Source organism: Pristis pectinata, chromosome 19 (assembly GCF_009764475.1).
Source record: "Pristis pectinata isolate sPriPec2 chromosome 19, sPriPec2.1.pri, whole genome shotgun sequence".
NCBI classification, from domain to species: domain Eukaryota; kingdom Metazoa; phylum Chordata; class Chondrichthyes; order Rhinopristiformes; family Pristidae; genus Pristis; species Pristis pectinata.
In genome coordinates, this window is record NC_067423.1 from 5,576,027 (window position 1) to 5,599,608 (window position 23,582).

The following is a 23,582-nucleotide window of genomic DNA, read 5'->3' on the forward strand; positions in this document are numbered from 1 at the left end:
GAGGGTGGTCCGTATATGGAACGAGCTGCCAGAGGAAGTGGTCGAGGCAGGTACATTAACAACATTTAAAAGACACTTGTACATGGATAAGAAAGGTTTGGAGGGATATAGGGCAAAAATATTGGCGAATGGGACTGGCTTAGATGGGTCGGCATGGATGAGTTGGGCCGAAGGGCCTGTTTCCGTGCTGTGTGACTCTATGACACCAAAAATATACTGAATGGCATGGTCCCAAAACAAATACTGCGGGAATTTGTGTAGCCGTCACCATCAGTACTCAATCGATTTCCCAGTCTGGTCAAGCAACAGGACAGTGGTGCAGCTGGTGGAGACGCTGCCTCACAGCTCCAGTGACCTGGGTTCAATCCTGGCCTCTGGTGCTGCGTTGAGTTTGCACGTTCTCCCTGTGACTGCACGGGTTTCCACCGGGTCCTGTGATGACTTCCCACATCCGAAGACGTGCGGGTCGGTCGGGCAATTGTAAGTTATCTGTAAATTAACTTTGGCGTGTAGACAAGAATCTGGAGGGAATTGATGAGTATGCTAAGTGGAGGCTAAATGCAAGTCAGAGGAACAGCACCTCGTATTCCGCCCGGGCAGTCTCCAAACTGGTGGCAGGAACACGAAATTCTCAAACTTCCGGTAACCGCTCCCCCTCTGTCCCTTTCCTGCCCCGTCTGTTTCCTCTCTCCTCCTGATCCCACCAGCCCCTGTCACCCTGTCTCTTTCCCCTACCGCACCATCTGCCCGTCACACACACCCCTCCCGCTGGTTCCCCTCCCCACCTCCCTCCCTTTATTCCATGCTCCTTCCCGCGTCTTCAGCCCCCTGAAACTTCTGCCCATCACGTCATTCCCGCTCTCCCCACCCATCTGTCTCTTACCCCCCCCCCCCCTCTCACCTGGATCCACCCATCATCTGCCAGCTCTTGCTCTACCCTTTCCCTTCACCTCTTTATACCGACTCTCTCCCCTCTATCTTTCAGTTCAGATGAAGGATCTCGACCCCAAACGTCAACTGTCCATTTCTTTCCACGGATGCTGCCTGACCCGTCGAATTCCTCCAGCATTTACGAGTTGCTCCGGGATAAAACGGGCTCGGTGATAATGGGGGCTCGATTGTCAGTGTGGACCAAGTGGGCTGACGGGCCTGTTTCCGCTCTGTGTGACTCTGTGATTCTACTAAGTAGCCTCCAGTGCCACAACCTTTGGTCTTAGCCTGTGGCCAAGACCTGTGCTTTGCAAACCCAGCTGGCTTTGCTGATCAGTTGAAACCTTCCACCAGGAGTTCAGTCAGTCTCTCCACGACAACTGAGGTTAGGTCAATAATTCCCTGGTTTCCTTCCCTTTCCTTACTTAAGTAGCAGAGTGGCATATGCAATCTTGCACCCTCAAATCAAGAAAACTTGGCAAAAGATTGTATAGCTTAATTATACAACATGTAATATGTGGATTTCATACAGAGATTTATTGACCTTTTAATTTCCACACCTTTTGGTTTATTCAGCATTTATTCAGAGGAAACCTTTTCCATATTTGTTCCAATTAAACTATAATAAGTTTTGTGAAGAATGTTGCTGATTGTGGCCACAATGACTCCATGTTAACAGATACACTGACCTCAGGTGCTATATAGTCAGGTGTCCCGCAGAACGTGCTGGTCCTTGCGTCATTGAGGATATTCTCTTTACACATGCCAAAATCTGCAATTTTAATGTGGCCGTCTCCATCCAGCAGAACATTGTCCAACTTCAGGTCCCTAGGAATGCATTAGGAAGATTTGTATTCAGTGTTGAACAAGATACATGGAGATCTGCACACTAACGGATATGGACATGTGTACATAGGAGTAACTTTTGTTGCTGTGTGCAGTCTTCAAAGGTTTAAGATGAAATACTTAGTCGCTGTAGTCAGGGGTATACATAGACATACACTTAAAATAACATCTTGCATTTCTATAGCACCTTGATCTCCCAATCTACCTCGTCGTGGCCCTTGGACTTCATTTACCTGCACTGCACTTTCTCTGTAGCTGCTACATTATGTTCTGCATTCTGTTTTCTCTTTACTCTCTCAATGTACTTAAGTATGGCATGATCCATCTGGATGGCACACAAAACAAATCTACTTGAGCCACTCGAATGAGTAGATCCTTTTCCAGGGAGTGAGTACACAATACTCCAAGGGGAGTATACCAAGACCCCATATAATTGCAGTAAGACCTTATACCTGTATCCAAATCCTTTTGTAGTAAAGGCCACCCTACGATTTGCCTTCCTAACTGCCTGGTGTACCTGCATGTTGGTTTGAGTGGAGGGACACCAAGTTAGGAGCAGTGCGATGTCCCTTTTGGACATCAATATTTTTCAATCTGACACCATTTCAAAAATACTCTACTTTTCTGTTTTGTGCACTCAAGTTTTGCCACATTTCAGAGAAATGGAGGGCTATGTGGGAGGGAAGGGTTAGATAGATATTAGAGCAGGATAAGATGTCGGCACAACATCGTGGGCTGAAGGGCTTGTACTGTGCTGTAATGTTCTATGCTCTATATTTCAGCTGTCACGACCTTGCCCACTCAAGTCTACATCTCCCTTGAAGCCTCTTTACATCCACCTCTGGACTCAAGACCTCACCCTAGTTTAGCATCATCAGCAAACTTAGAAATATGATATTTGGTCTGCTCGGCCAAATAATTGATACGGATTCTGAGTAGCTGGGGCCCAGGCACCGATTCCCACAGTAGTTTACTGGTTAGATCCTGCCAACTGAAGATGACCTATACAGAGTCTCACCCTTTGCCTTCCCATTGCTAACCAGTTCTGAATCCATGCTCGTATATTCCACTTGCTCCGATGTTATTGACCAATCACATCAGCCACGATCTTGTTAAGCGATGGAGAAGGCTTGATGGACCAATCTGCTCTTAAGTTATATGTTTGTATATTCAAACTCTCCCGTGTAGGACCTTATCAAAAGCCTTCTGAAAATCTAAATTGGTTCCGCCTTATCTATTATAGTAGTCATGGCCTCAAAGAACACTAATAAATTAATTAAATATGACCTCCCTTTCATAAATCCATGCTGACTCTCTCTTCTTCTCTAGGCATTCTGATAACAGTATCCTTCATTATAAATTCTCTACTTCAACAAGGAACTTAACCCAATTTTTACTCTAACCTTGGTCCATGGTCAGTGATGCTTTTGCACAAACAAATTTCGCAATTTGGGGTTACCCAGGGTGTTTGTTTTCATGTGATTGAATTTACAAATAAAATTCAGAAGTTATACAGCAAAATATATGTTCTTGGGCCTCAGTTACCTGTATATAATGCCCCTGGTGTGAAGAAATTGGAGACCACAGATGATTTCAGCTGCATAAAACCTGCAATGAGATTTATTTCCATGAAAACATTTAATATAAACAATGTCTGAATTAATATGCTTTATCCTATCATCAACTCCTCTGCAACTGACCTTCAACAGCCATTGGTCACTGTTCTCTCTTATTGCAGACCTTGTTTGCTTTACACAATTTCCCATCTTACTCTGCTGTTTAATCCCTGCGGTACAGCGCAAAGGGAAAGTGTAAGCCAATGGTTCCATTGGTGTCAACCTTGACTCTGAGTTAGGAGGTTGTAGGTACAAGCACGAGCCAGAAGGCTGGTCATGCAGTACTGAGGGAGTGCTGCAACGTCAGCGGTACTGCCTTTTGGAATGAGATGTTGAACCAAGGCCCCGTGTAAGGTGGATCTAAAAAAATCCAAAGGGTTAATCTGCGGAAAAGCAGAGGAGTTCTACCCAGCAGCCTAGCCAACATTTACCCCAACTGATCACAATTTAGTGTTTATTTGTCATATATGCTACATTTCCAGCCGTATAACAGTGATTCCTTTTCAGAAAAAGAGCGTTAAATCCCGCTGGACATTGCAAAAGTTGTGAGAGAAATGCAAACAGATGCATTGGAAGCAGTGGAGAGAACACTTCAGCAACTGAAACCTTCTCTGTATTCCCAAGCAGTTTATTGGTCGATTACCATAATATTTTTGGTGAAGAAAAGATGGTTTGATATAAGACAAGTGGAATCTGGGAATATTTGGTGTAATTTATTGTTGAGTTTTATTTTTCTGAGGTTCCCTGTTGCAAAGTGTGATAAGGCTGAGTAAGCATGTGCTGGGCCTGTTAAATTCCATCACGAAATCAAGCAAAACCTCAAAGTAAAGAGCTGGGTGTGGTAACACAGTGGTTGGATTACTGGACTTGTCTGGAGTCTGAGTTGAAACCCACCTTGGAATCTGGGGGATTTGATTAACCCTGGAATGAAAAGTTGGCATCAGTAATAGCGACCATGAAACCTTTGAATGTTGTGAAAACCTTTCTTGTTCACCAATGTCCTTCGTGGAATGTGACTCCAAGGGTTGACTCTTAGCTGCCAACCCGGAGGCCAGTCTTGATAGACAGAGACGCCAACATGGCCAGAAATTTCCATGTCCCATGAAATCAGAATGAAGACCTACTCACGTTGCTCTTGGTACATCAAACTTCTGGCAGCTTTGGATGTGAAACATCAGGTCCCCACCATTTAGGTACTCCATTACGAAGAACAGGTTCTCCTGTGAAGAGTAGAAATCAGAAGATCAATGCACACAGACCTAGATGGGAGGAATTTAAGACACTCTGATCAAAAGGCAGAGGTTCCATTAATCTCATCAATTGGACATCTGTCTGGATCTGACAACTCAATATCAAGTCACAGATTCATACAGCTCGGAAAAAGGCCCTTCAGCCCACTGTCTAATCCTACACGCATCCCATTTTAGTCTCTCCACATTCCCATTAATTCCCCCCAGATTCTACCCCTCACCTACACACTGGGAGCAATTTACAGTGGTCATTTAATCTATCAGCCTGCACGCTTCTGGGATGTGGGAGGAAACTGGAGCACCCGGAGGGGATCCATGCAGTCACAGAGAGAATGTGTAAACTCCACATAAACAGCACTGGAGGTCAGGACCACCTGGGTCACTAGAACTGAGGGATTGAGGGATATGTAGTCCTATTAACAATTGGAGATTGCCGGCTTGGCCAGGGTGATCCAAGTGTCTTAGCCAGTGCAAGTGTCTTCAAGTGTCTCTGCTCTTCAGCATCATCATAAGCACCGAGCTTCGATCCCACCACCATCTTGGGAGGTCCATTTGACCTGATGCTTAAGTGGACCATCTGTATCAACAGTAGATACAAGAAGAAGGCTGAGGCTGAGCAGCTGGTCTTGTGCAGATGTCTGAGTATCTGGAACAACAACTTCATTCAGGCAGCACCTTTAAAACATACCAAGATGCTTCACAGGAGAGTTATCAAATTTGACACACTGATCTACAAAAGGAGATATCTTGGAAAGTGACCAAAAGAGGTAGGTTTTAGATAAGATATTTATTTATTAGTCACATGTACATCGAAACACACAGTGAAAAACGTCTTTTTGCGTTACTGAGAATGTTCTGGGGGCAGCCCGCAAGTGTCGCCACGCTTCTGATGCCAACACAGCACGCCCACGACTTCCTAACCCATACGTCTTTGGAACGTGGGAGGAAACCGGAGCACCCGGAGGAAACCCACACAGACACGGGGAGAACGTACAAACTCCTTACTGACAGCGGCGGGAATTGAATCCGGGTCATTGGCGCTGTAATAGCGTTACGCTAACCGCAACACTACCATGCCTTCTTAAAGGAGAAAATAGAGGTGGAGACATTCAGTGAGGAAACTACAGGTGGTGGAGGCAAGTAGTCTTAGAACATCTAAGGAATATCTGGACAAGCATTTGAATCATTAATGCAAATAACAGATGATGGTAAACGGGAACAATACAAATGGGTACTTGATGGATGGTATGGCGTTGGTGAATAAAGGGTCTATTTCTGTGCTGTATGGCGTTATGAGGCCACAAGGGGGATTTAAGATTGAGGTGTTGTTCACCTGGGATCCGTTCTGTGTCAATGAGCACAAATTTGTTGTTTTGTGGCAGCAGAACGGTGCAAAGACATAAGATTGCTATAAATTACAAAAATAAATAAATAGTGCAAAATAAAAGGAATAATGAGGTAGTGTTCATGGGTTCATGGACCGTTCAGACACCTGATGGCGGAGGGGAAGAAGCTGTTCCTGAATCGTTGAGTGTGGGTCTTCAGGCTCCTGTACCTCCTCCCTGATGGTAGTAACAGGAAGAGGGCATGTCCTGGATGGTGAGGGTCCTTAGTGATGGATGCCGCCTCTTGAGGCGCCGTCTCTTGAGGCACCGCCTCTTGAAGATGTCCTCGATGATGGGGAGGGTTGTACCCGTGATGGAGCTGGCTGAGACTACAACCTTCTGCAGCCTCTTGCGATCCTGTGCATTGGAGCGTCCATATCAGGCTGTGATGCAACCAGTCAGAATGCTCTCCACTGTACATCTACAGAGTCTTTGGTGAAACTCCTAATGAAGTAGAGCCCCTGGCGTGCCTTCTTTGTAATTGCATCAATGTGTTGGGCCCAGGATAGATCCTCTGAGATGTTGACGCCCAGGGACTTGAAGCTGCTCACCCTTTGCACTGCTGACCCCTCAATGAGGACTGGTGTGTGTTCTCCCGACTTCCCCTTCCTGAAGTCCACAATTAATTCGGGGAAAGTGTGGGGGAACCAAGCTCTTGCTCACCTATGGGAGATGAGTGGCTTGTTGAGCCATTTCATAGAGTCATACAGCACAGAAACAGGCCCTTTGTCCCACCATGTCCATGTCAAGTTAAGAATCAGCTACATTGAGGTCTGAGATATCAGACTTCTTTCCCCTAATAGGGCACTGGTGAACCAGTTGGGTTTTTACTACAACATGGCAGTTTCCCTCGCACATTTAAGCCCTTGAATTTCAATTCCCCACAGCGAGATCTGAACACGGGTCTCCAGATCAATATTTCAGGGTTCTGGACGCTCTCCACAATCCCAGACATTACATAGCCGTGTCCTCAGCTGGACGAGTTACTTGGCACAAGGAAATAATAAGAAATGATAACGGTGAACAGAGAAACCCTGCAGCTAATCAGAAGGAGCAGCTAGTCAACCTACAGGAAGGAAAATTGGTTGTGTTTTTGCATGTGCACGTCAGTGACTGTATCACAATGCATATTACCAAAAGGTGACAGATATCCATCAAGATTTGAAGACTCCGTGAGGCTGTGTTGAACAAACAAAATCTGCTTTGTAATTACTGTCAGATGTCCTTCACTTCCTCACAAATCCCCCGTAATTATCCATTATTCTTGATGCAATCACTCCCGTGTTTCCAGTGATCCGTACATAATTGCTCTGTAGATATTTAATGTATTTTATGTCACCATTCTCAGGTATTTAATGTTCTTCATGTTGTTATGGACATGTCTTCATTACTCCCAACATAATCATTCACATAAAACACTGTATTACTTTGTTCCAGTAAATCTTGATGAGACTAATGTACAGATCCACTGTGGCATCAAGCTTTGTGTCTTCTGTCAGTGAGGGCTATATAGTAGATAAATTGATGAACACAGACACCTTCTGGAGAGCAGAAATAATCTCTGTACTGAGTTACGGTCTGAACATGACCTGTAGTTAGCTAAAGATGCGCATTAGATATATGCGACAAGAGGAAGGGAGAATCAAAGTTAGTTCAAGAGGGGGAGGTGGGGGCAGTGTTGGGGGTACAGCAAGAATCCTAATCCTACCTCAGCAATGGAACACTACGGACCACCTCTTACACTAGCACATAGGACAGTACAGTGCAGCACAGGAGCAGGCTCTTCAGCCCACAATGTCGTGCACGACCATGGACATCTCTGATTGTGTTTTTGTTTTGCAGTAGTGTCTTGTTTTAGAACATAGAACAGTACAGCACAATACAGGCCCTTTGGCCCACAATGTTGTGCCGACCTTTAAACCTCGCCTAAGACTATCTAACCCCTTCCCCCCACATACCCTTCTACTTTAAATTCCTCCACATGCTTATCTAGTAATCTCTTGAATTTGACAAATGTACCTGCCTCCACCACAGCCCCAGGCAGCGCATTCCCTGCCCCAACCACTCCCTGGGTAAAAAAACCTCCTTCTGATATCTCCCTTGAACTTCCCACCCATTACTTTAAAGCCATGCCCTCTTGTACTGAGCATTGGTGCCCTGGGAAAGAGGCGCTGGCTGTCTACTCTATCTGTTCCTCTTAATATTTTGCACAGTCTTTTTCTGCACTGTCTGGTATAATTCATGTATAATTTATGCTCTGTGTGTTGTCTGTACCTACGTGCCTGTGATGCTGCTGCAAGTTTTTCACTGTACCTGTACCTCAACGTACTTGTGCACATGGCAATAAACTCAGTTCGACTTGACTCAACTTGAAGGTGTCAAGAGGTTATATTCTCCTTGCTGGAACTTGTTTTAAACAGAGCAACTTCAGTGAAATGATAGCACCCTGCCCTGTAGAATTTTATGTGGAACAAAATGGGCAGTGTACAGACAGAGAAGATGGAATCAATAGGTAGCAGGGCTTTCTTGTTTGAATTCCACTGCAGTTTACAACATAGATACGAAATGGCTTGTGTTGTTTATCATTTTAAAGGGTTACTTCAAGTAAACAATTTTATTTTATTACAAAATGATTCCACTTGATTTCTCTGAGGATCGCTCCATCACAGTAGAGGGAAAATTGTGGCATTATCACTTTGACCTTTGATTGTCATCATAAATGTCAATTAAGTCATTTCTGTGGGTGTGAATTATTCAAGAATGTATCTGCTGTCTATCCCTTCGTCTTTCTTTATAGTCGTGTGTGGAATCTGAGCATCACTGTCAAGGAGATGAGTCACTCGCTGTAGGATACCCAGTTTATGATCAGCGATCACATCCATGGTGTTCACGTGCTGGTCCATTTGAGCTTTGGGGCAAGGATGACTGCCAGGGTGAAGCTGGGCCACTTGGTGATGGTGATGCCACAGGACGGAGATGAGGAGGAACTGCGTTTCCCAGGGAGTAGTGAATCTGTGGAATTCTCTGCCCAGGGAAGCAGTAGAGACTACCTCATTAAATATATTCAAGACACAGTTAGATTGATTTTTGCACAGGAGGGGAATTAAGGGTGATGGGGAAAAGGCAGGTAGGTGGATCTGAGACCACGGCCAGATCAGCTGTGATCTTATTGAATGGCGGAGCAGGCCCGACAGGCCAGATGGCCGACTCCTGCTCCTAGTTCTTATGAATCAGAATCAGGTTGATTATCACTGACATATGACATGAAAGTTGCTGTTTTGCAGCAGCAGTACAGTGCAAGACATAAAAATTACCGTAAGTTTTTCTTCTTGTAAAAATCGTGTATAACTTATGTTTAATTTATCTTTTTCTTGTGAATGCTGCTTGTCTGATGCCTTGTGCCTGTGACGCTGCTGAAAGTAAGTTTTTCATTGCACACGTGGACTTGTGATTATGGTAGTAAACTCGACTTTGATTTTTGACTTTGACTGTCAGAGCCCCTTCACCTGAAAGCTAGCAACGGTTCAAGAAGGCGGCTCATCACGAGGGCATTCAGGGATGGGCAATATATGCTGGCCTTGCCAATGATGCCCAGATCGCTAAAATTGAACACACAAAGTAAAAGGAATGAAATGCAGTTGAGTCATTTTTAAAAAGTAAAGTGATTTGATTCAGGAGCCCTACCTTAGTTTGGAATGTGCAATAGAGATGTGTGAGGAACGGGTGTTCCCAAGCAAGGGACAAAACCCTTTTCTCGACCATAGTACACTCCACATCATCATCCATGAGCACCACATCTTTCTTCAGTGCCTTGATGGCGAAGAACTGACTCTTGTCCTTCAGCTCTGCGAGAAAGACCTGTCAGTGATCATGAGGAGTACAAGAAACATCGTCAGTTTGGATCGAACAAACGCCATAAAAGGTTAAATGAAAGCATTCCCAGAATTAGGTCATTTTATTTGTCACTGGTAATTCGTCATTTTGAGCCCATCTTAAGACTGGTGTGTTGAGTTTCTTCAACTTCAGCACCAGCAACCCGGGTTCAATTCCCGCTGCTGCCTATGAGGAGTTTGTACGTTCTCCCCGTGTCTGTGTGGGTTTCCTCCAGGTGCTCCGGTTTCCTCCCACATTCCAAAGACGTACAGGTTAGGAAGTTGTGGGCATGCTATGTTGGCACCGGAAGCGTGGCGACACTTGCGGGCTGCCCCCAGCACATTCTTAGCAATGCAAAAAGACGTATTTCACCGTGTGCTTCTATGTACGTGACTAATAAGTAAATATATTATCTTATCTTACAGTTCACCTTATGAAAAGCTTGGCACCACCTTGGAAAATGTAGCCCATTTCATTGGGACCCCATCAACCTCCCTTTCTCACCCGTGACGAGGGCCACAGATTCTGGGGTAGGTGACAGGAGAGGAACAGTCAACGCTTTGTCAACGTCCAGTTCCCACGAAGGGTTATGAACCTGAAACACCGATTCTTTTACCACAGATGCTGCCTGACTTGCTGAGTGTTTCTAGCATTTTCTGTTTTTGTTTCAGATTTCCAGCATCTGCAGTTTGTTTCTTGCTTGTCCACAGGAAGTGCAGACTGGCTCTTGGGCCATGGTGGGGTCAAGGTCAAGTTACTGAACCAGCAGTTCTGGTTCATTGACACATGAGCTCAAATCCCAACTGGGGAATTTAAATTCAAGTAATAAAATAAATTTCGCAATTTAGAAATAAAAGCTAGTCTCCGTCATGGCAACCATAAAACTAGCAGCTTGTTACTGAGACACATCTGGTTTACCACTGTTCTTCAGGGGAAGAAATCAGCCATCGTTACCCAATCTGGTTGATGTGTAGATCCAATGTGGTTGACCTTTAATCAGTTCCTTAGGTCAGAAGGAATTAAGGATGGTCAATAAATGCTGGCGTTACCAGCGATCTCCACATCCCAGGACTGAGTAAATAACCAACGCCACAGTGTCTGCTGAATCAACTAGGGTTAGCGAGAACTCCATCAGGAGGGAGACTGGCTGGGAGGGAGCAGGGCGAGGAGGTGGGTGATGGGAGGAGAACCTCTCTCTTCCTGGGTTGAGCTGTGAGCCACACAAACTCATAGGACTTTCCTTTGTGGAAGGTTGTCTGCTGTTAAGGGGCCAAGGGGCAAACATGAAACTCCTTGAGTAACCAAGAACCTGGAATTTGTTACTTCAACTGTACGCTGATAAAGTAATGAATGAGCAGATGCAGAAACATTGATTAGGGAGCGGGATTTCTCAATTTTCTTTTATGGATGAGAAAGTACACAGAACCGGAACAGGCTCTTCAGCCCACTGTGTCTATGCTGACCATGATAAACTAATCCCATCTGCCTGCACCTGGGCCATATCCCTCCGTTCCCTGCCTGTTTATGTGTCTGTCTAAATGCCTCTTAAACGTTGCTATCCACCACCTCCCCTGGTAGCTTAATCCAGGTCCCCATGAGAGATGAGACCAAGGGTAGTATGGAATAGGAGGGCCGAATGGCCTACTTTTCCTGCTATTTTTATATCTGTGACTCCCTTTTAACCTGCGGACAGGGTGAAGTAGGTTATTTTCCTTACCTTCCCAAAGCTACCTTTCCCCAACATTTTGTGCAGAATGAAGTCATCGACTGTAAACTTGTGCTTGTCAATCCTGGGTGGTTCTTCATAGATGGGAGAGTCCGGGGGGCTGCTCTCCCCCTCTTCCGTTGGCATTTCCCAGGTGATTCCTTGCACCTCTGGGGACAGGAGTGAGGAACGTGCACAAGGATTAGATTCACGAGGATCTGAGATCAGATGGTTGCTGCTCCTCATCACCACAGAATGATCTTACTCTTCTCAAGACATAACATGTCAGTAAAAGTTGACTTGAAATTATTAGAAGGAGTTAAAGTACTTGATACAATGGACAGGTAGTCTGAATGGACCTCTGCTCTTGCTGTGTTTCAGTAGATTGCAATTTAAACAGCAGTGTAGTGCCGAAGAACTGCTGTCTTACTTGAGCCCTGATCATCACAGGGTCGTAGAACATAGAACACTACAGCACAGTACAGGCCCTTCAGCCCACAATGTTGTGTCGACATTTTATCCTGCTCTAAGATCTATCTAACCCTTCCCTCACACATAGCCCTCCATTTCTCTATCATTCATGTGGCTATCTAAGAGTCTCTTAAATGTCCCTAATGTATCTGTCCCCACAACCTCGGCCGGCAGTGCGTTCCACACACCCACCACTCTCTGTGTAAAAAACTTACCCCTGACATCCCCCTTATACCTTCCTCCAATCACCTTAAAATTATGTCCCCTTGTGTTAGCCATCTCGTGTTAGTCATAGGGTGGTACAGTACAGTAACAGTCCCTTCAGCCCACCTCATCTATGCTGACCCTTTTACGACCTACACTAATCCCATTTAGGACCATATCCTTCTATACCTTGCCTCTTTAAATACCTGTCTCAATGCCTCTTAAACGTAGTGACTGTATCTGATTCCACCATCTCCTCTGACAGCACGTTCCAGATTTCACCCACTTTCTGTATAAAAAACTCACTCCTCAAATCCCCTATAAATCTCCTACCTCTCACCTTAAACCTACGCCCTCTTGTTTTTGATACACTGACCAAGAGAAAAAATTTCTGACTATCCATCTATGCCTCTCATAATTTTATTTACCTCCATCAGATCACTCAGGGAATCTGGAGCCTGCTTTGCTCCAAGGAAAACAAGCGTTCAAGAGCCGCGAGGTGATGTTGCAGCTCTATAGAACTCTGGTCAGACCACACTTGGAGCATTGTGTTCAGTTCTGGTCGCCTCATTATAGGAAGGATGTGGAAGCTTTAGAGAGGGTACAGAGGAGATTTACCAGGATGCTGCCTGGATTGGAGAGCATGTCTTATGAGGATAGGTTGAGCGAGCTCGGGCTTTTCTCTTTGGAGAGAAGGAGGATGAGAGGTGACTTGATAGAGGTGTACAAGATGATAAGAGGCATAGATCGAGTGGACTGTCAGATACTTTTTCCCAGGGCGACAATGGCTAACACGAGGGGGCATAATTTTAAGGTGACTGGAGGAAGATATAAGGGGGATGTCAGGGGTAAGTTTTTTACACAGAGAGTGGTGGGTGCGTGGAACGCACTGCTGGCAGAGGTGGTGGAGGCAGATACATTAGGGACATTTAAGAGACTTTTAGATAGACACATGAATGATAGAGAAATGGAGGGCTATGTGCGAGGGAAGGGTTCGATAGATCTTGGAGCAGGATAAAATGTCGACACAACATTGCGGGCTGAAGGGCCTGTACTGTGCTGTAGTGTTCTATCTTCTGTCCAATCTCTCCCCATAACTGAAATCCTCCAATCCCAGGCAACATCCTGGTGAATCTCCTCTGTATCCTCTCCAATGCAATCACATCCTTTCAGTAGTGGGGTGACCAGAACTGCCCGCAGTACTCCAAGTGCGGCCTAACCAGTGCTTTGTAAAGTTGCAAAATAATGTCCCAGCTCTTATATTCCATGCTCCAACCTATGAAAGCAAACATGGCATTTGCTTCTTCACCTCCCTATCCTCCTGTGTTGAAACTATCAGGGAACAATGGACTGTGAGAGAAAAATAATATCCATCTGCCTGCTTAAATCCCATGAAGGATAGCGACTTTCAGGTGATGTTCCTCTCTCAGCCATTATCACCAAATATCAATTAACCAATGATCTCTTTGTGGCCTGTGGGATCTTACTTTACACAAAAAATCTCCTGCTCCTCCCTATAAAATGACAGTCTTGACATTTCAGAGGAAGTCACCACTGCCAGCATTATTGGAGCTGATGGTGGAAGGTGGGAATAGGCTGGGATTGACAGGCACAAAGGGCCGAATGGCCTCCCTTCTTTAGGTTTTCTGGGGTTCTGTGACACGCAGAGAGACTTTGAAGGGAGGTTGCGTCTATGGAAACAGATTTTATCTTTTTGTTGTTCTTCCCGAAATGGCCATTTGAGGGAGATAGAGTACAAGAATTCAGCCAGTGAGTACATTCTCACACTGGGCACAATTAACCCAGACTATCCTCTGCCCCCAGATACTGGCAACCAATATCGCGCAGAACCAGTCACAACGCTGCCAACCTTATTAACACAGACCTGTGAGGAAAAGGTCCCATCAGGAAGTGGCTGAAATTCAGCCACGTGATCACAAAATCGCCCAGCAGCTCACTGGGGGCTGACTGACTCAAGGTAAATGCAGGTTACAACATGGATGCTCAGTCTGTGATTTATGAAGGTTTCCAAGTACCTGAATATTTATCGGAAATTTTTTAAAACTGGAGCTATTTTAATGAAGGAATAGAGGGCGGAGGTTGTGTGGATCTTGCACAGTGTCCGAGGATCTTGAGTTATAACTACGGACAGCTCCAGGATTTTCCTGAAGATTTAGGGAAGAGAGGCAGCTCCTCATTTTGTGGATGCTTTCAGAAGGCTGGATAGATAACTTCATCACTGAATTTAGCCCTGCCATCACATTGGATGATACAGTGAGCAAACACTCGCACTTATCTCTGAGGTTTATACCGCACATGCAGGCACGGTAGTGTAGCGGTTAGCGTAACGCTTTACAGTGTCAGCGACCCGGGTTCAATTCTGGCCACTGCCTGTAAGGAGTTTGTACGTTCTCCCCGTGTCTGCATAGGTTTCCTCCGGGTGCTCCGGTTTCCTCCCACATTCCAAAGACGTACAGGTTAGGAAGTTGTGGGCATGCTATGTTGGTGCCGGAAGCGTGGCGACACTTGCGGGCTGCCCCCAGAACACTCTACGCAAAAGATGCATTTCACTGTGTGTTTCAATGTATGTGTGACTAGTAAAGAAATCTTATCTTCATCCCCAGAGACTGCAGTGTTATCTAGTCACAATGACCTGTTGTAATCTGACTCCAAAATTCATTCACAAATAAAAGCAGAAATTGCGAGGTTTACCCAGTGGGTCAGGCAGCATCTGTGGAGAGGGAAACAGAATCAATGCTTCAGGTTGATGACCCTCCAGAACTTAACTCTGTTTCTCTCTCTCCATAGTTGCTGGCTGACCTGCTGAGTATCCCAGGCACTGCCAAATTTTATTTCAGGTTTCCAGCATCTGCAGTGTTTTGATTTCCACAATTCATTCTGTTGAGTTGGAAGGAAGGAATATCAGGGGCAGAGGACATTGTGCTGACGAAGCCTCGAGTGTAGTGTGCTTGGCGCTATTGGCTGGGATGAATTTCAAGGCAACATTCACCCAGTTGATGTGTACCAGTGCTCCTACTCTTCATGAGCCTCCTTCACCTCTCCCTGTGCACAGACTGTTCCATTCCATGTTCAGCCCTGCGTTAATCAGGCATTCCCTGAAATCCTTCACTGCTGTTCACCTCAACCGTTCCCCAACGAAGTCAGCTCCACTCTCCAAGCAGAGAGTAGTGGACTCAGTCCAATACATTCCCCCCCCACCATCGATAGAAAGTACAGGAGGCGCTGCCAGAAGAAGGTAACATCCACCATCAAAGATCCCCAACATCCGGGCCATGCCATCTCGCAGCTACCATCGGGCAGGAGGTACAGAAGCCTGAAGTCCCACACCACCAGGTTCAGGAACAGCTACTTCCCTTCAACCATTCGGTTCTTGAACCAACCGGCACAACCCTAATCACTACCTCAGTATAGCAACACTGTGACCACTTTGCACTGCAATTGACTTTGTTTTTTGTTCTAATTGTGTTCTCTCATCTATAGCTTTGCATAATTTATGTTTTTCTTCTGAATGCTGCTTATATGTGCCTGTGATGCTGCTGCAAGTTTTTCATTGCACCTGTGCACACATGGACTTGTGCATCTGACACTAAACTTGACTTTGACTGTGACTACTTACTGCTTACTGTTATGAGACATCTCAATAGCACTGGAGAAAGTGGTAACTTATTGAATAACCCCCTCACACTCATGTCTCCTCATATATCAGTTAGGAATCTTTCATTGGAAGACATAAAGTCTTTTGGAGTTGGGACACAAGAACATAAGAAAAGAGGAGCAGGAGGAGGCCACTTGGCCCCTCAAACCTGCCTCACCATTCTATCACGGATGATCTACATTGGCCTCAACTCCTCTTCTGTGCCAGTTCCCCATCTCACTCAATTCCTTGATCCTTCAAATATTTATCAAACTTCACCTTAAAGTACACCTAATAATCCGGCTTCCACCTCCCTCGGGGACAGAGAATTCCAGAGATTCACCCCCGTCTGAGAGTAGAAAATTCTACACATCTCAGTTTTAAATGACTGGCACCTTTCTTCGTGACTCTCCCACTTGTGGAAACATCCCAATATCTCCCCTGTCAAGCCTCCTTAGGATCTTATACATATGAATAAGATCACCCCTCATTCTTCTAAACTCCGAGGAATATAGACACAAACTGTCCAATCTCTCTTGACAGGACAACCCTCTCGTCCCAGGAATTAGCCTAGTGAAAGTCCTTCGTACTGCCTCCAGTGTTACTACATCCTTTTTTAGATAAAAGGACTAAAATGAAATCAGCAAGATGAGTTTGGCTGTGGTCTGATTAAAGATAACCCTCACCACCATCGAGGACATCGTCAAGAGGCGGTACCTCAAGAAGGCGGCATCTGTCACTAAGGACCCTCACCATCCGGGACATGCCCTCTTCGCATTACTACCATCGGGGAGGAGGTATAGGAGCCTGAAGACCCATGCTCAATGATTCAGGAACAGCTTCTTCACCTCCACCATCAGATTCTACCCCACTGTGATAAGACGATCGAACGGTTCCCTTATACGATGAGATGGACTCTGACCTCATGATCTACCTTGTTGTGACCTTGCACCTTATTGCACTGCACTTTCTCTGTAGCTGTGACACTTCACTCAGTACTGTTATTGTTTTTACCTGTACTACCTCAATGGACTCTGTACTAACTCAATGTAACTGCACTGTGTAATGAATTGACCTGTACGATCGATATGCAAGACAAGTTTCCCTCGGTACAGCTGACAATAATAAACCAATACCAATTTCTGAACGGTCCATGAACCCATGAACACTACCTTGTTTTTGCACTATTTATTTTTATGGTAATTTTAAGTATTTGCACTGTACTGCTGCAGAATAACACATTTCACATCATCTAAGTCAATGCTAATAAATCTGATTTGGATTCTGATGGCATATTCTTGTCTTAGGAAGGCATATATCTCTCATAAATAACATTAGTTCCAGACCAACAACACAAAGAGTAAAGTGACCAAAGAAATGTTACAGTACCTCTCGCAGAGGTAGCAGCTGGCTGAGTGTCTGCTGGTTTTTTGAAAACACCAACAGGTCCTTCTCGACTGACGTATTCGTTGTCACGCAGAGTACGGGCCTGCGTTGAAGAGACGCAAACAACAGGGTGTTAAAGAATCAGCAGCCAGGTACAACGCCAGTTGGATTGGGGTGTCTCTTGTCACTTTGATATTCTGTTCCCAGCACCCACAGTTTCCCACATGCGGGCACGGTAGTGTAGCGGTTAGCATAATACTGTTACAGCGCCAGCGACCCGGGTTCAATTCCCGCCACTCTCTGTAAGGAGTTTGTGCGTTCACCCCGTGTGTCTACGTGGGTTTCCTCCGGGTGCTCCGGTTTCCTCCCACATTCCAAAGGCGTACGGGTTAGGAAGTTGTGGGCATGTTACGTTGGCGCTTGCAGGCTGCCCCCAGAACACTCTATGCAAAAGATGCATCTCATAGTGTGTTTCGATGTATATGTGACTAATAAAGATATCTTAATTCTCCAACCAAAACAACAACCAGAACATAGGAAGGAGATGCGTGAGATCCCTTATATATCCTTCAGTGGTCAGGAAGATTGCTGGTCTGCAATACTTTCTCACCCAGTCTCCATAATCTGTTGATTCACCCAGAGTCTGTTCGAGACCCTAAAAAGGATTTGTCTTTCCAGCCCGGGATATAGCAAGGTCCTTTGACTGAGACCAAAAGACCGGTTGGGAAAGGACAGGAGAACGTGGTCAGCTGCTCTCCATGGTCGAAACTCAGGTGTTTTAAACCCACCTCCACTTACCCCTCCCTGCCCTTCTGTGTTTTACAGCAATCGTAGGGAGATTTTCCGAGAAGTCCAAAATAAAATTAAAGTTTAAGAAAGGCTTTAAGAACAAGAAGCAAGAGTCAGACATTCAGTCCACCTCGCCTTTCAATGGCTGAACCTCCCTCACTAATGTTCCCGCGAGATCCCGAGACGAATTGATTCTGAGCATGCCTGGGAAGCACTTTTCCTTTGTGTAAACTGTAAACCGGCATTGTTGGGAAATGTCAATTTATTGAACCAGCATAAAACAGGCATCACATCAATTCTCAATAAGTCCTTAGAACTTCTTCCTCGCTGCTATCATTAACTTGGCGATGAAGGGTCTCGACCCGAAACCGTGACTGTCCATTCCCCTCTACAGATGTTGCCTGACTCGCTGAGTTCCTCCAGCTTTTTACTTGCTCCAGAAGCTGTAATGTTGGCCAGATGATGCCCCTCCTCCCAGTAATCCGTACTGACGAAGCCAATGGAATCAAGCTCACTGGTGCTCAGTCGTGAAATTCTGGGCAAAATGCATCAACTTGAATTGTTCACTCTGTTTCTCTCTCCACAGATGCTGCGTGGCCTGTTGGATATCCCCCACATCTTTCTGACTTACTTCAGATGCACCCAATTTAATGTACTCTTGGGATTTATAGAACACCAGCTGGGGTGACAAATCTCCTTTCTTTACACAACCTTGCTTTCATTTTTGTTGCTATAGATGGATCTGTTCTTTTGTACACGACCCTTCGCTTATGGAACAATAATCAATCGAACTTTGTTTCGGCGGGACTTGCTTTGCATTTGTTGACCTTTCACTTGGCGCTCTTTACTGTGACTTTGAGAAAGTTGACTTAAAGGTGAGAAGCAAATTGGTTCCATACCTGTTGTTCACTCTCTATTTGGGCCAAGGCTTCAGCCATCATCTTCTGGTTAACGCCACACAGGTTGGCCACTTTGTTCTGACACTTGTGATGAACATTCATTCCGCATTCTGACAGAGAGAAGAGCAAACAACGATTAAGGCTCTCATGTTAACCCCACCACTGCAGTCAAGGGCTGTTTCACACAGCACTCTGCTGTATCAGACCTTGCAGACAGCTCATGGGAGTTAGAATGTAGCACAGTACAGAACAAGCCCTTTGGCCCACAATGTTGTGCCGACACAGCTATTCCCTCCTACCTACAGAATGCTCATATCCCTCTATTTTCCTCTCATTCATGTGCCCATCCAAGCCCCTCTTAAAAGCCCCCAATGAATTTGCCTCCACCACCCTAACAGGCAAGGTGTTCCAGGCATCCACCACTCTCTCAGTAAAAAACGCACCCCTGACGTCTCCTCTGAACCTACCCTCTCTCACTTTAAATGCATGCCCTCTGGTACTGGATCGCTCAATAATGGGGAAAAGATATTGCTTGTCCACCCTATCTATGCTCCTCATAATTTTATACACTTCCAACAGATCACCCCTCAGCCTCCGCTGCTCCAGAGAAAAGAGCCCAAGTTTGTCCAGCCTCTCCTGATAGCACATGCCCTCTAATCCAGGCAGCATCCTGGTAAACCTCCTCTGCACCCTTACTAAAGCCTTGACATCCCTCCTGTAGTGAGGTGACCAGAATTGCACACAATACTCTAAATGCGGCCTAACCAGAGTTCCATAGAGATAAGTTAGAAACACCCCAACTAATGCCACACTGGTCTTTAACTAGCTGTACCCATGGCCAAGAAAGCTCACCAGTGCCTCTACTTCCTCAGAAGGATAAAGAAATTTCGCATGCCCCCTTTGAGCCTCACCAATTTTTATTGATGCACCACAGAAAGCATCCTATCTGGATGCATCACGGCTTGGTATGGCAACTGCTCTGCCTGAGACCATAAGAAACTGCAGAGATATAGACACAGCCCAGCGCATCACAGAAACTAGCCTCCCCTCCACGGACTCTGCCTACAATTCTCACTGCCTTGGTGAAGCAGCCAGCATAACCAAAGACCCCTCCTACCCCGGACATTCTCTCTTCTCCCATCTCCCATCAGGCAGAAGATACAAAATCCTGAAAACGTGTACCAGCAGGCTCAAGGACAGCTTCTATCCCGCTGTTATCAGACTATTGAACGGTCCCCTAGTATAATAAGATGAACTCTTGACCTCACAATCTACCTCGTCATGGCCTTGCATCTTATTGTCTGCCTGCATTGCCCTTTCTCTGTAACTGTAACACTTTATTCTGCATTCTGTTATTATTTTCCCTTGTACTACCTCAATGCACTGATGTGATTAAATGATGTGTATGCATGGCATGCAAAACAAAGTTTTTCACTGTACCTTGGTTCATGTGACAATAATAAAGCAATTTACCAATATACCCAGCTCCTAATGTTCTGTTTTGTTGCCTTCTAGGGAACTGGGTTTCCAAGAGTATAATGAGCAGAGGAGACTCTCACACTCGATGAGTGCTGGTGACAAAAGACCAAGTTTCCTGTTCCCCGTAAACCTTAAACTTGGCCATGACATAAATTGGAATTGGAATTGGTTTATTTTTGCCACATGTACTGAGATACAGTGAAAATTTTTTGTTTGTGTTCCATCCAGACAGATCATTCCAAATTTCATTCCTAAAGCCTATATAGATCAGCTGCAGATAGGAGCGGAGAAATGGAAGATTGAGTTTAATCCGGCCGAGTCTGTGCGCTTTGGGAGATCAGATGTAAAGGGACAGTACAGAGTTAATGGCAGGATCCTTAACAGTGTTGATGTATAGAGGGATCTTGCGGTCCATAGTTCCCTGAAGGTGGCTGCACAGGTTGATAGGGTGGTAAAGAAGGCGTATGGCATGCTTGCCTTTATTGGTCGAGGCACTGAGTTCAATTGTCAGGAGGTTACGTTGCAGCTTTATAAAACTCTGGTGAGGCTGCATTTGGAGTATTGCACTCATTTCTGGTCACCTCATTATAGGAAGCATGTGGAGGCTTTGGAGAGGGTGCAGAAGAGATTTACCAGGATGCTGCCTGGATTAGAGGGCATGAGCTATAAGGAGAGGTTGGACAAACTTGGATTGTTTTCTCTGGAGTGGTGGAGGCTGAGGGGAGACCTGATAGAAGTTTATAAGGTTATGAGAGGCATAGACAGACAGCTGGTATCTTTTTCCCAGGGTTGAAATGTCTAACACTAGAGGGCATGCATTTAAGGTGAGAGGGGCTAAGTTCGAAGTAGATGTGTTGGCAAGTTCTTTAACAGAGAGTGGTGGGTGCCCGGAACGTGCTGCCAGGGGTGGTGATGGAGGCAGATACGATAGAGGCGTTTAAAAGGCTCTTAGATAGGCACATGAATGTGCAGAGAATGGAGGGATATGGACATTGTGTAGGCAGAAGGGATTAGTTTAGTTGGGCATTTAATTAGTTCAGCACAACATTGTGGGCCGAAGGGCCTGCTCCTGCGCTGTGCTGTTCCATATTCTAAGGCCTGTGTTTGACATGGGTGTCAATGACGATAGCAGTCTCTCCGTGACTCACAGTCCATCCACCTCACAGCGAGAAGCAAGGGGTATTGGGGTAATTTGACTTCCTGTCTTCAAGAATTTTGCCCTGCTCAACACAGGTTCCTTTCAATGGGCCTTTGGTGACCTTTGTGTGCTCCAGACTTCTGCGAGAGACTCTTACACAATTAGACAGCGAGGGAGGTAAATTTGCCAGCCCATTGCTTCGATCCACGGAAAAATTGGGCAGGAGGCAGAAGAAATCAATAATAAAAATCTTCTGCCATCCAGTTCTCAACACTGGAGCCTTATCCCCACAATCAAATGGCGGTCAGAGCTCCTGACAGAATTTCCTTGGTACCGATGGATAGACCATCTGCCGCTGAGCTCCACACGTGGGCATTCGCATCTCCCTGACCCACAGCTTTGTCCATTCTGTTTTTCATTGTCCTCAAACCTGAGGTCATCCAGGACTCTGATAGCTGTGCTGAACTCCTCCCAAGTCTGTCACCCGTACAGCCCTCCCCGCCGTTGACAGCATCTACAGGAAGTGCGGCCTCAAAAAAGCAGTATCTGTTGTCAAGGATCCCCCACCATCCGGGCCCCACCGTCCTCTTGCTGCTACCGTCAGGCAGGAGGTACAGAAGCCTGAAGTCCCCACACCATCAGGTTCAGGAACAGCTACTTTTTTTCCTACAACCATCAGGTTCTTGAACCGACCTGCACAACCCTAACCCTACCTCAGCAACGGAACACTACAGACCACCTCTTGCACTACCATGGACTTGTCTCTGATTTTTTTGTTGGACAGTTTTTTTCCTTTCACTGTCTCGTATAATTTATGCATAATGTATGCATAATTTATGTTCAGTGTGTTGTCTGCACCTACGTGCCTGTGATGCTGCTGCAAGCAAGATTTTCGTTGTACCTGTAGCTCACCGTACTTGCGAGCATGGCGATAAACTCGACTTGACGTTCATTGCTCAGTGACCGACTCTGTCTCAGAAGCTCAATTTAAAGATCCTCACCCGCTTTTTCAAGTCCATCAGTGGCTTGTTGATGCTCACTGCCACACCCTACACAGACACCTGCAATCTGGCTGATCCTGACCTCTAATCACTCCTGTATGGGATGACTTTAACATCAATGGTTTGCTGTCTGCACCTAAAGCTTTGTAATTCTTCCCCTGAACCTCTCCATTTCTCCTTTCCTTATCTAGGCAACCTTAAAACCTTCCTCCTGCGGCAGTAATATCACCCCATTTTGCTATTGAGGTCACTCTATAACTTTAAATTCTTGCTGAAAGCAGCTGGGAAGGAAACGCTGGAAACAGCAGAGGAAAAATTCCTGGTGGATTCCAGATGGGGAGTGAGGTATCCAAAGCACGACCTGTGCATTTACCTTCGCACTTTAACCCTTGCCTCGCCAGGCCCCACAACAGCGTTCCGCAGTGCTCACAGAAGGTCGGGCTCTTGTAATTGTAGACTTTGAATCTGTGGGGCATGTCAATTTTAAACCTCTCCTTGTGAAACTAGAAGACAAAGGAGAACGCTGGTGGTTAGTGAAAACCCTCAAAGAAGAGACAACAAGTGGAACGGCTCACCGATGCATAAGATAACAGCAAGATAAGGCAGTGGGGTTCTACGACTGACTCAAACCTTGCGTTGGCTGCCAAAAACATCGTACAGTCAATCTGGAAATGCTGAGCTGGCTTATAAAAAGTTGATTCCACAACTCTAACACATATTAAAGCTTTGATTGCCAAATGTCACAGACTGCTTATTTTTAAAAAAAACTTTCCATTAGCTTGAACGATCTAGTTCCGCTACCACTAGCCAACTACCGCCATCTCTGTCGCTGCCTGAACGAGACACTGGGAATCTGCAGAGAGGGAGAGAATGTTGGGAAGGCACAGTGGGTCAGTCAGCGTCAATGGAGAGAGAAGTGCAGCCAGTATTTCAAGCTGATGAACTTTTCCCAGTT

The 23,582-nt window shown here is 45.6% G+C and overlaps 1 protein-coding gene across 1 annotated transcript in view; it reads right to left on the bottom strand.

The window, feature by feature from the left end:
- The window catches only part of prkcq (protein kinase C, theta), a 152,008-nt gene that overhangs the window by 13,737 nt on the left and 114,689 nt on the right, over positions 1 to 23,582 (bottom strand). Inside the window, exons 8-15 of the mRNA XM_052034320.1 lie at positions 23,001 to 23,130; positions 19,010 to 19,119; positions 17,325 to 17,424; positions 11,618 to 11,775; positions 9,712 to 9,885; positions 4,521 to 4,612; positions 3,322 to 3,384; positions 1,620 to 1,758 (exon numbers count right to left, since the gene is read on the bottom strand). Coding sequence (XP_051890280.1) covers positions 1,620 to 1,758; positions 3,322 to 3,384; positions 4,521 to 4,612; positions 9,712 to 9,885; positions 11,618 to 11,775; positions 17,325 to 17,424; positions 19,010 to 19,119; positions 23,001 to 23,130 — 966 coding nt within the window. The remainder of the gene's footprint in view (positions 1 to 1,619; positions 1,759 to 3,321; positions 3,385 to 4,520; positions 4,613 to 9,711; positions 9,886 to 11,617; positions 11,776 to 17,324; positions 17,425 to 19,009; positions 19,120 to 23,000; positions 23,131 to 23,582) is intronic.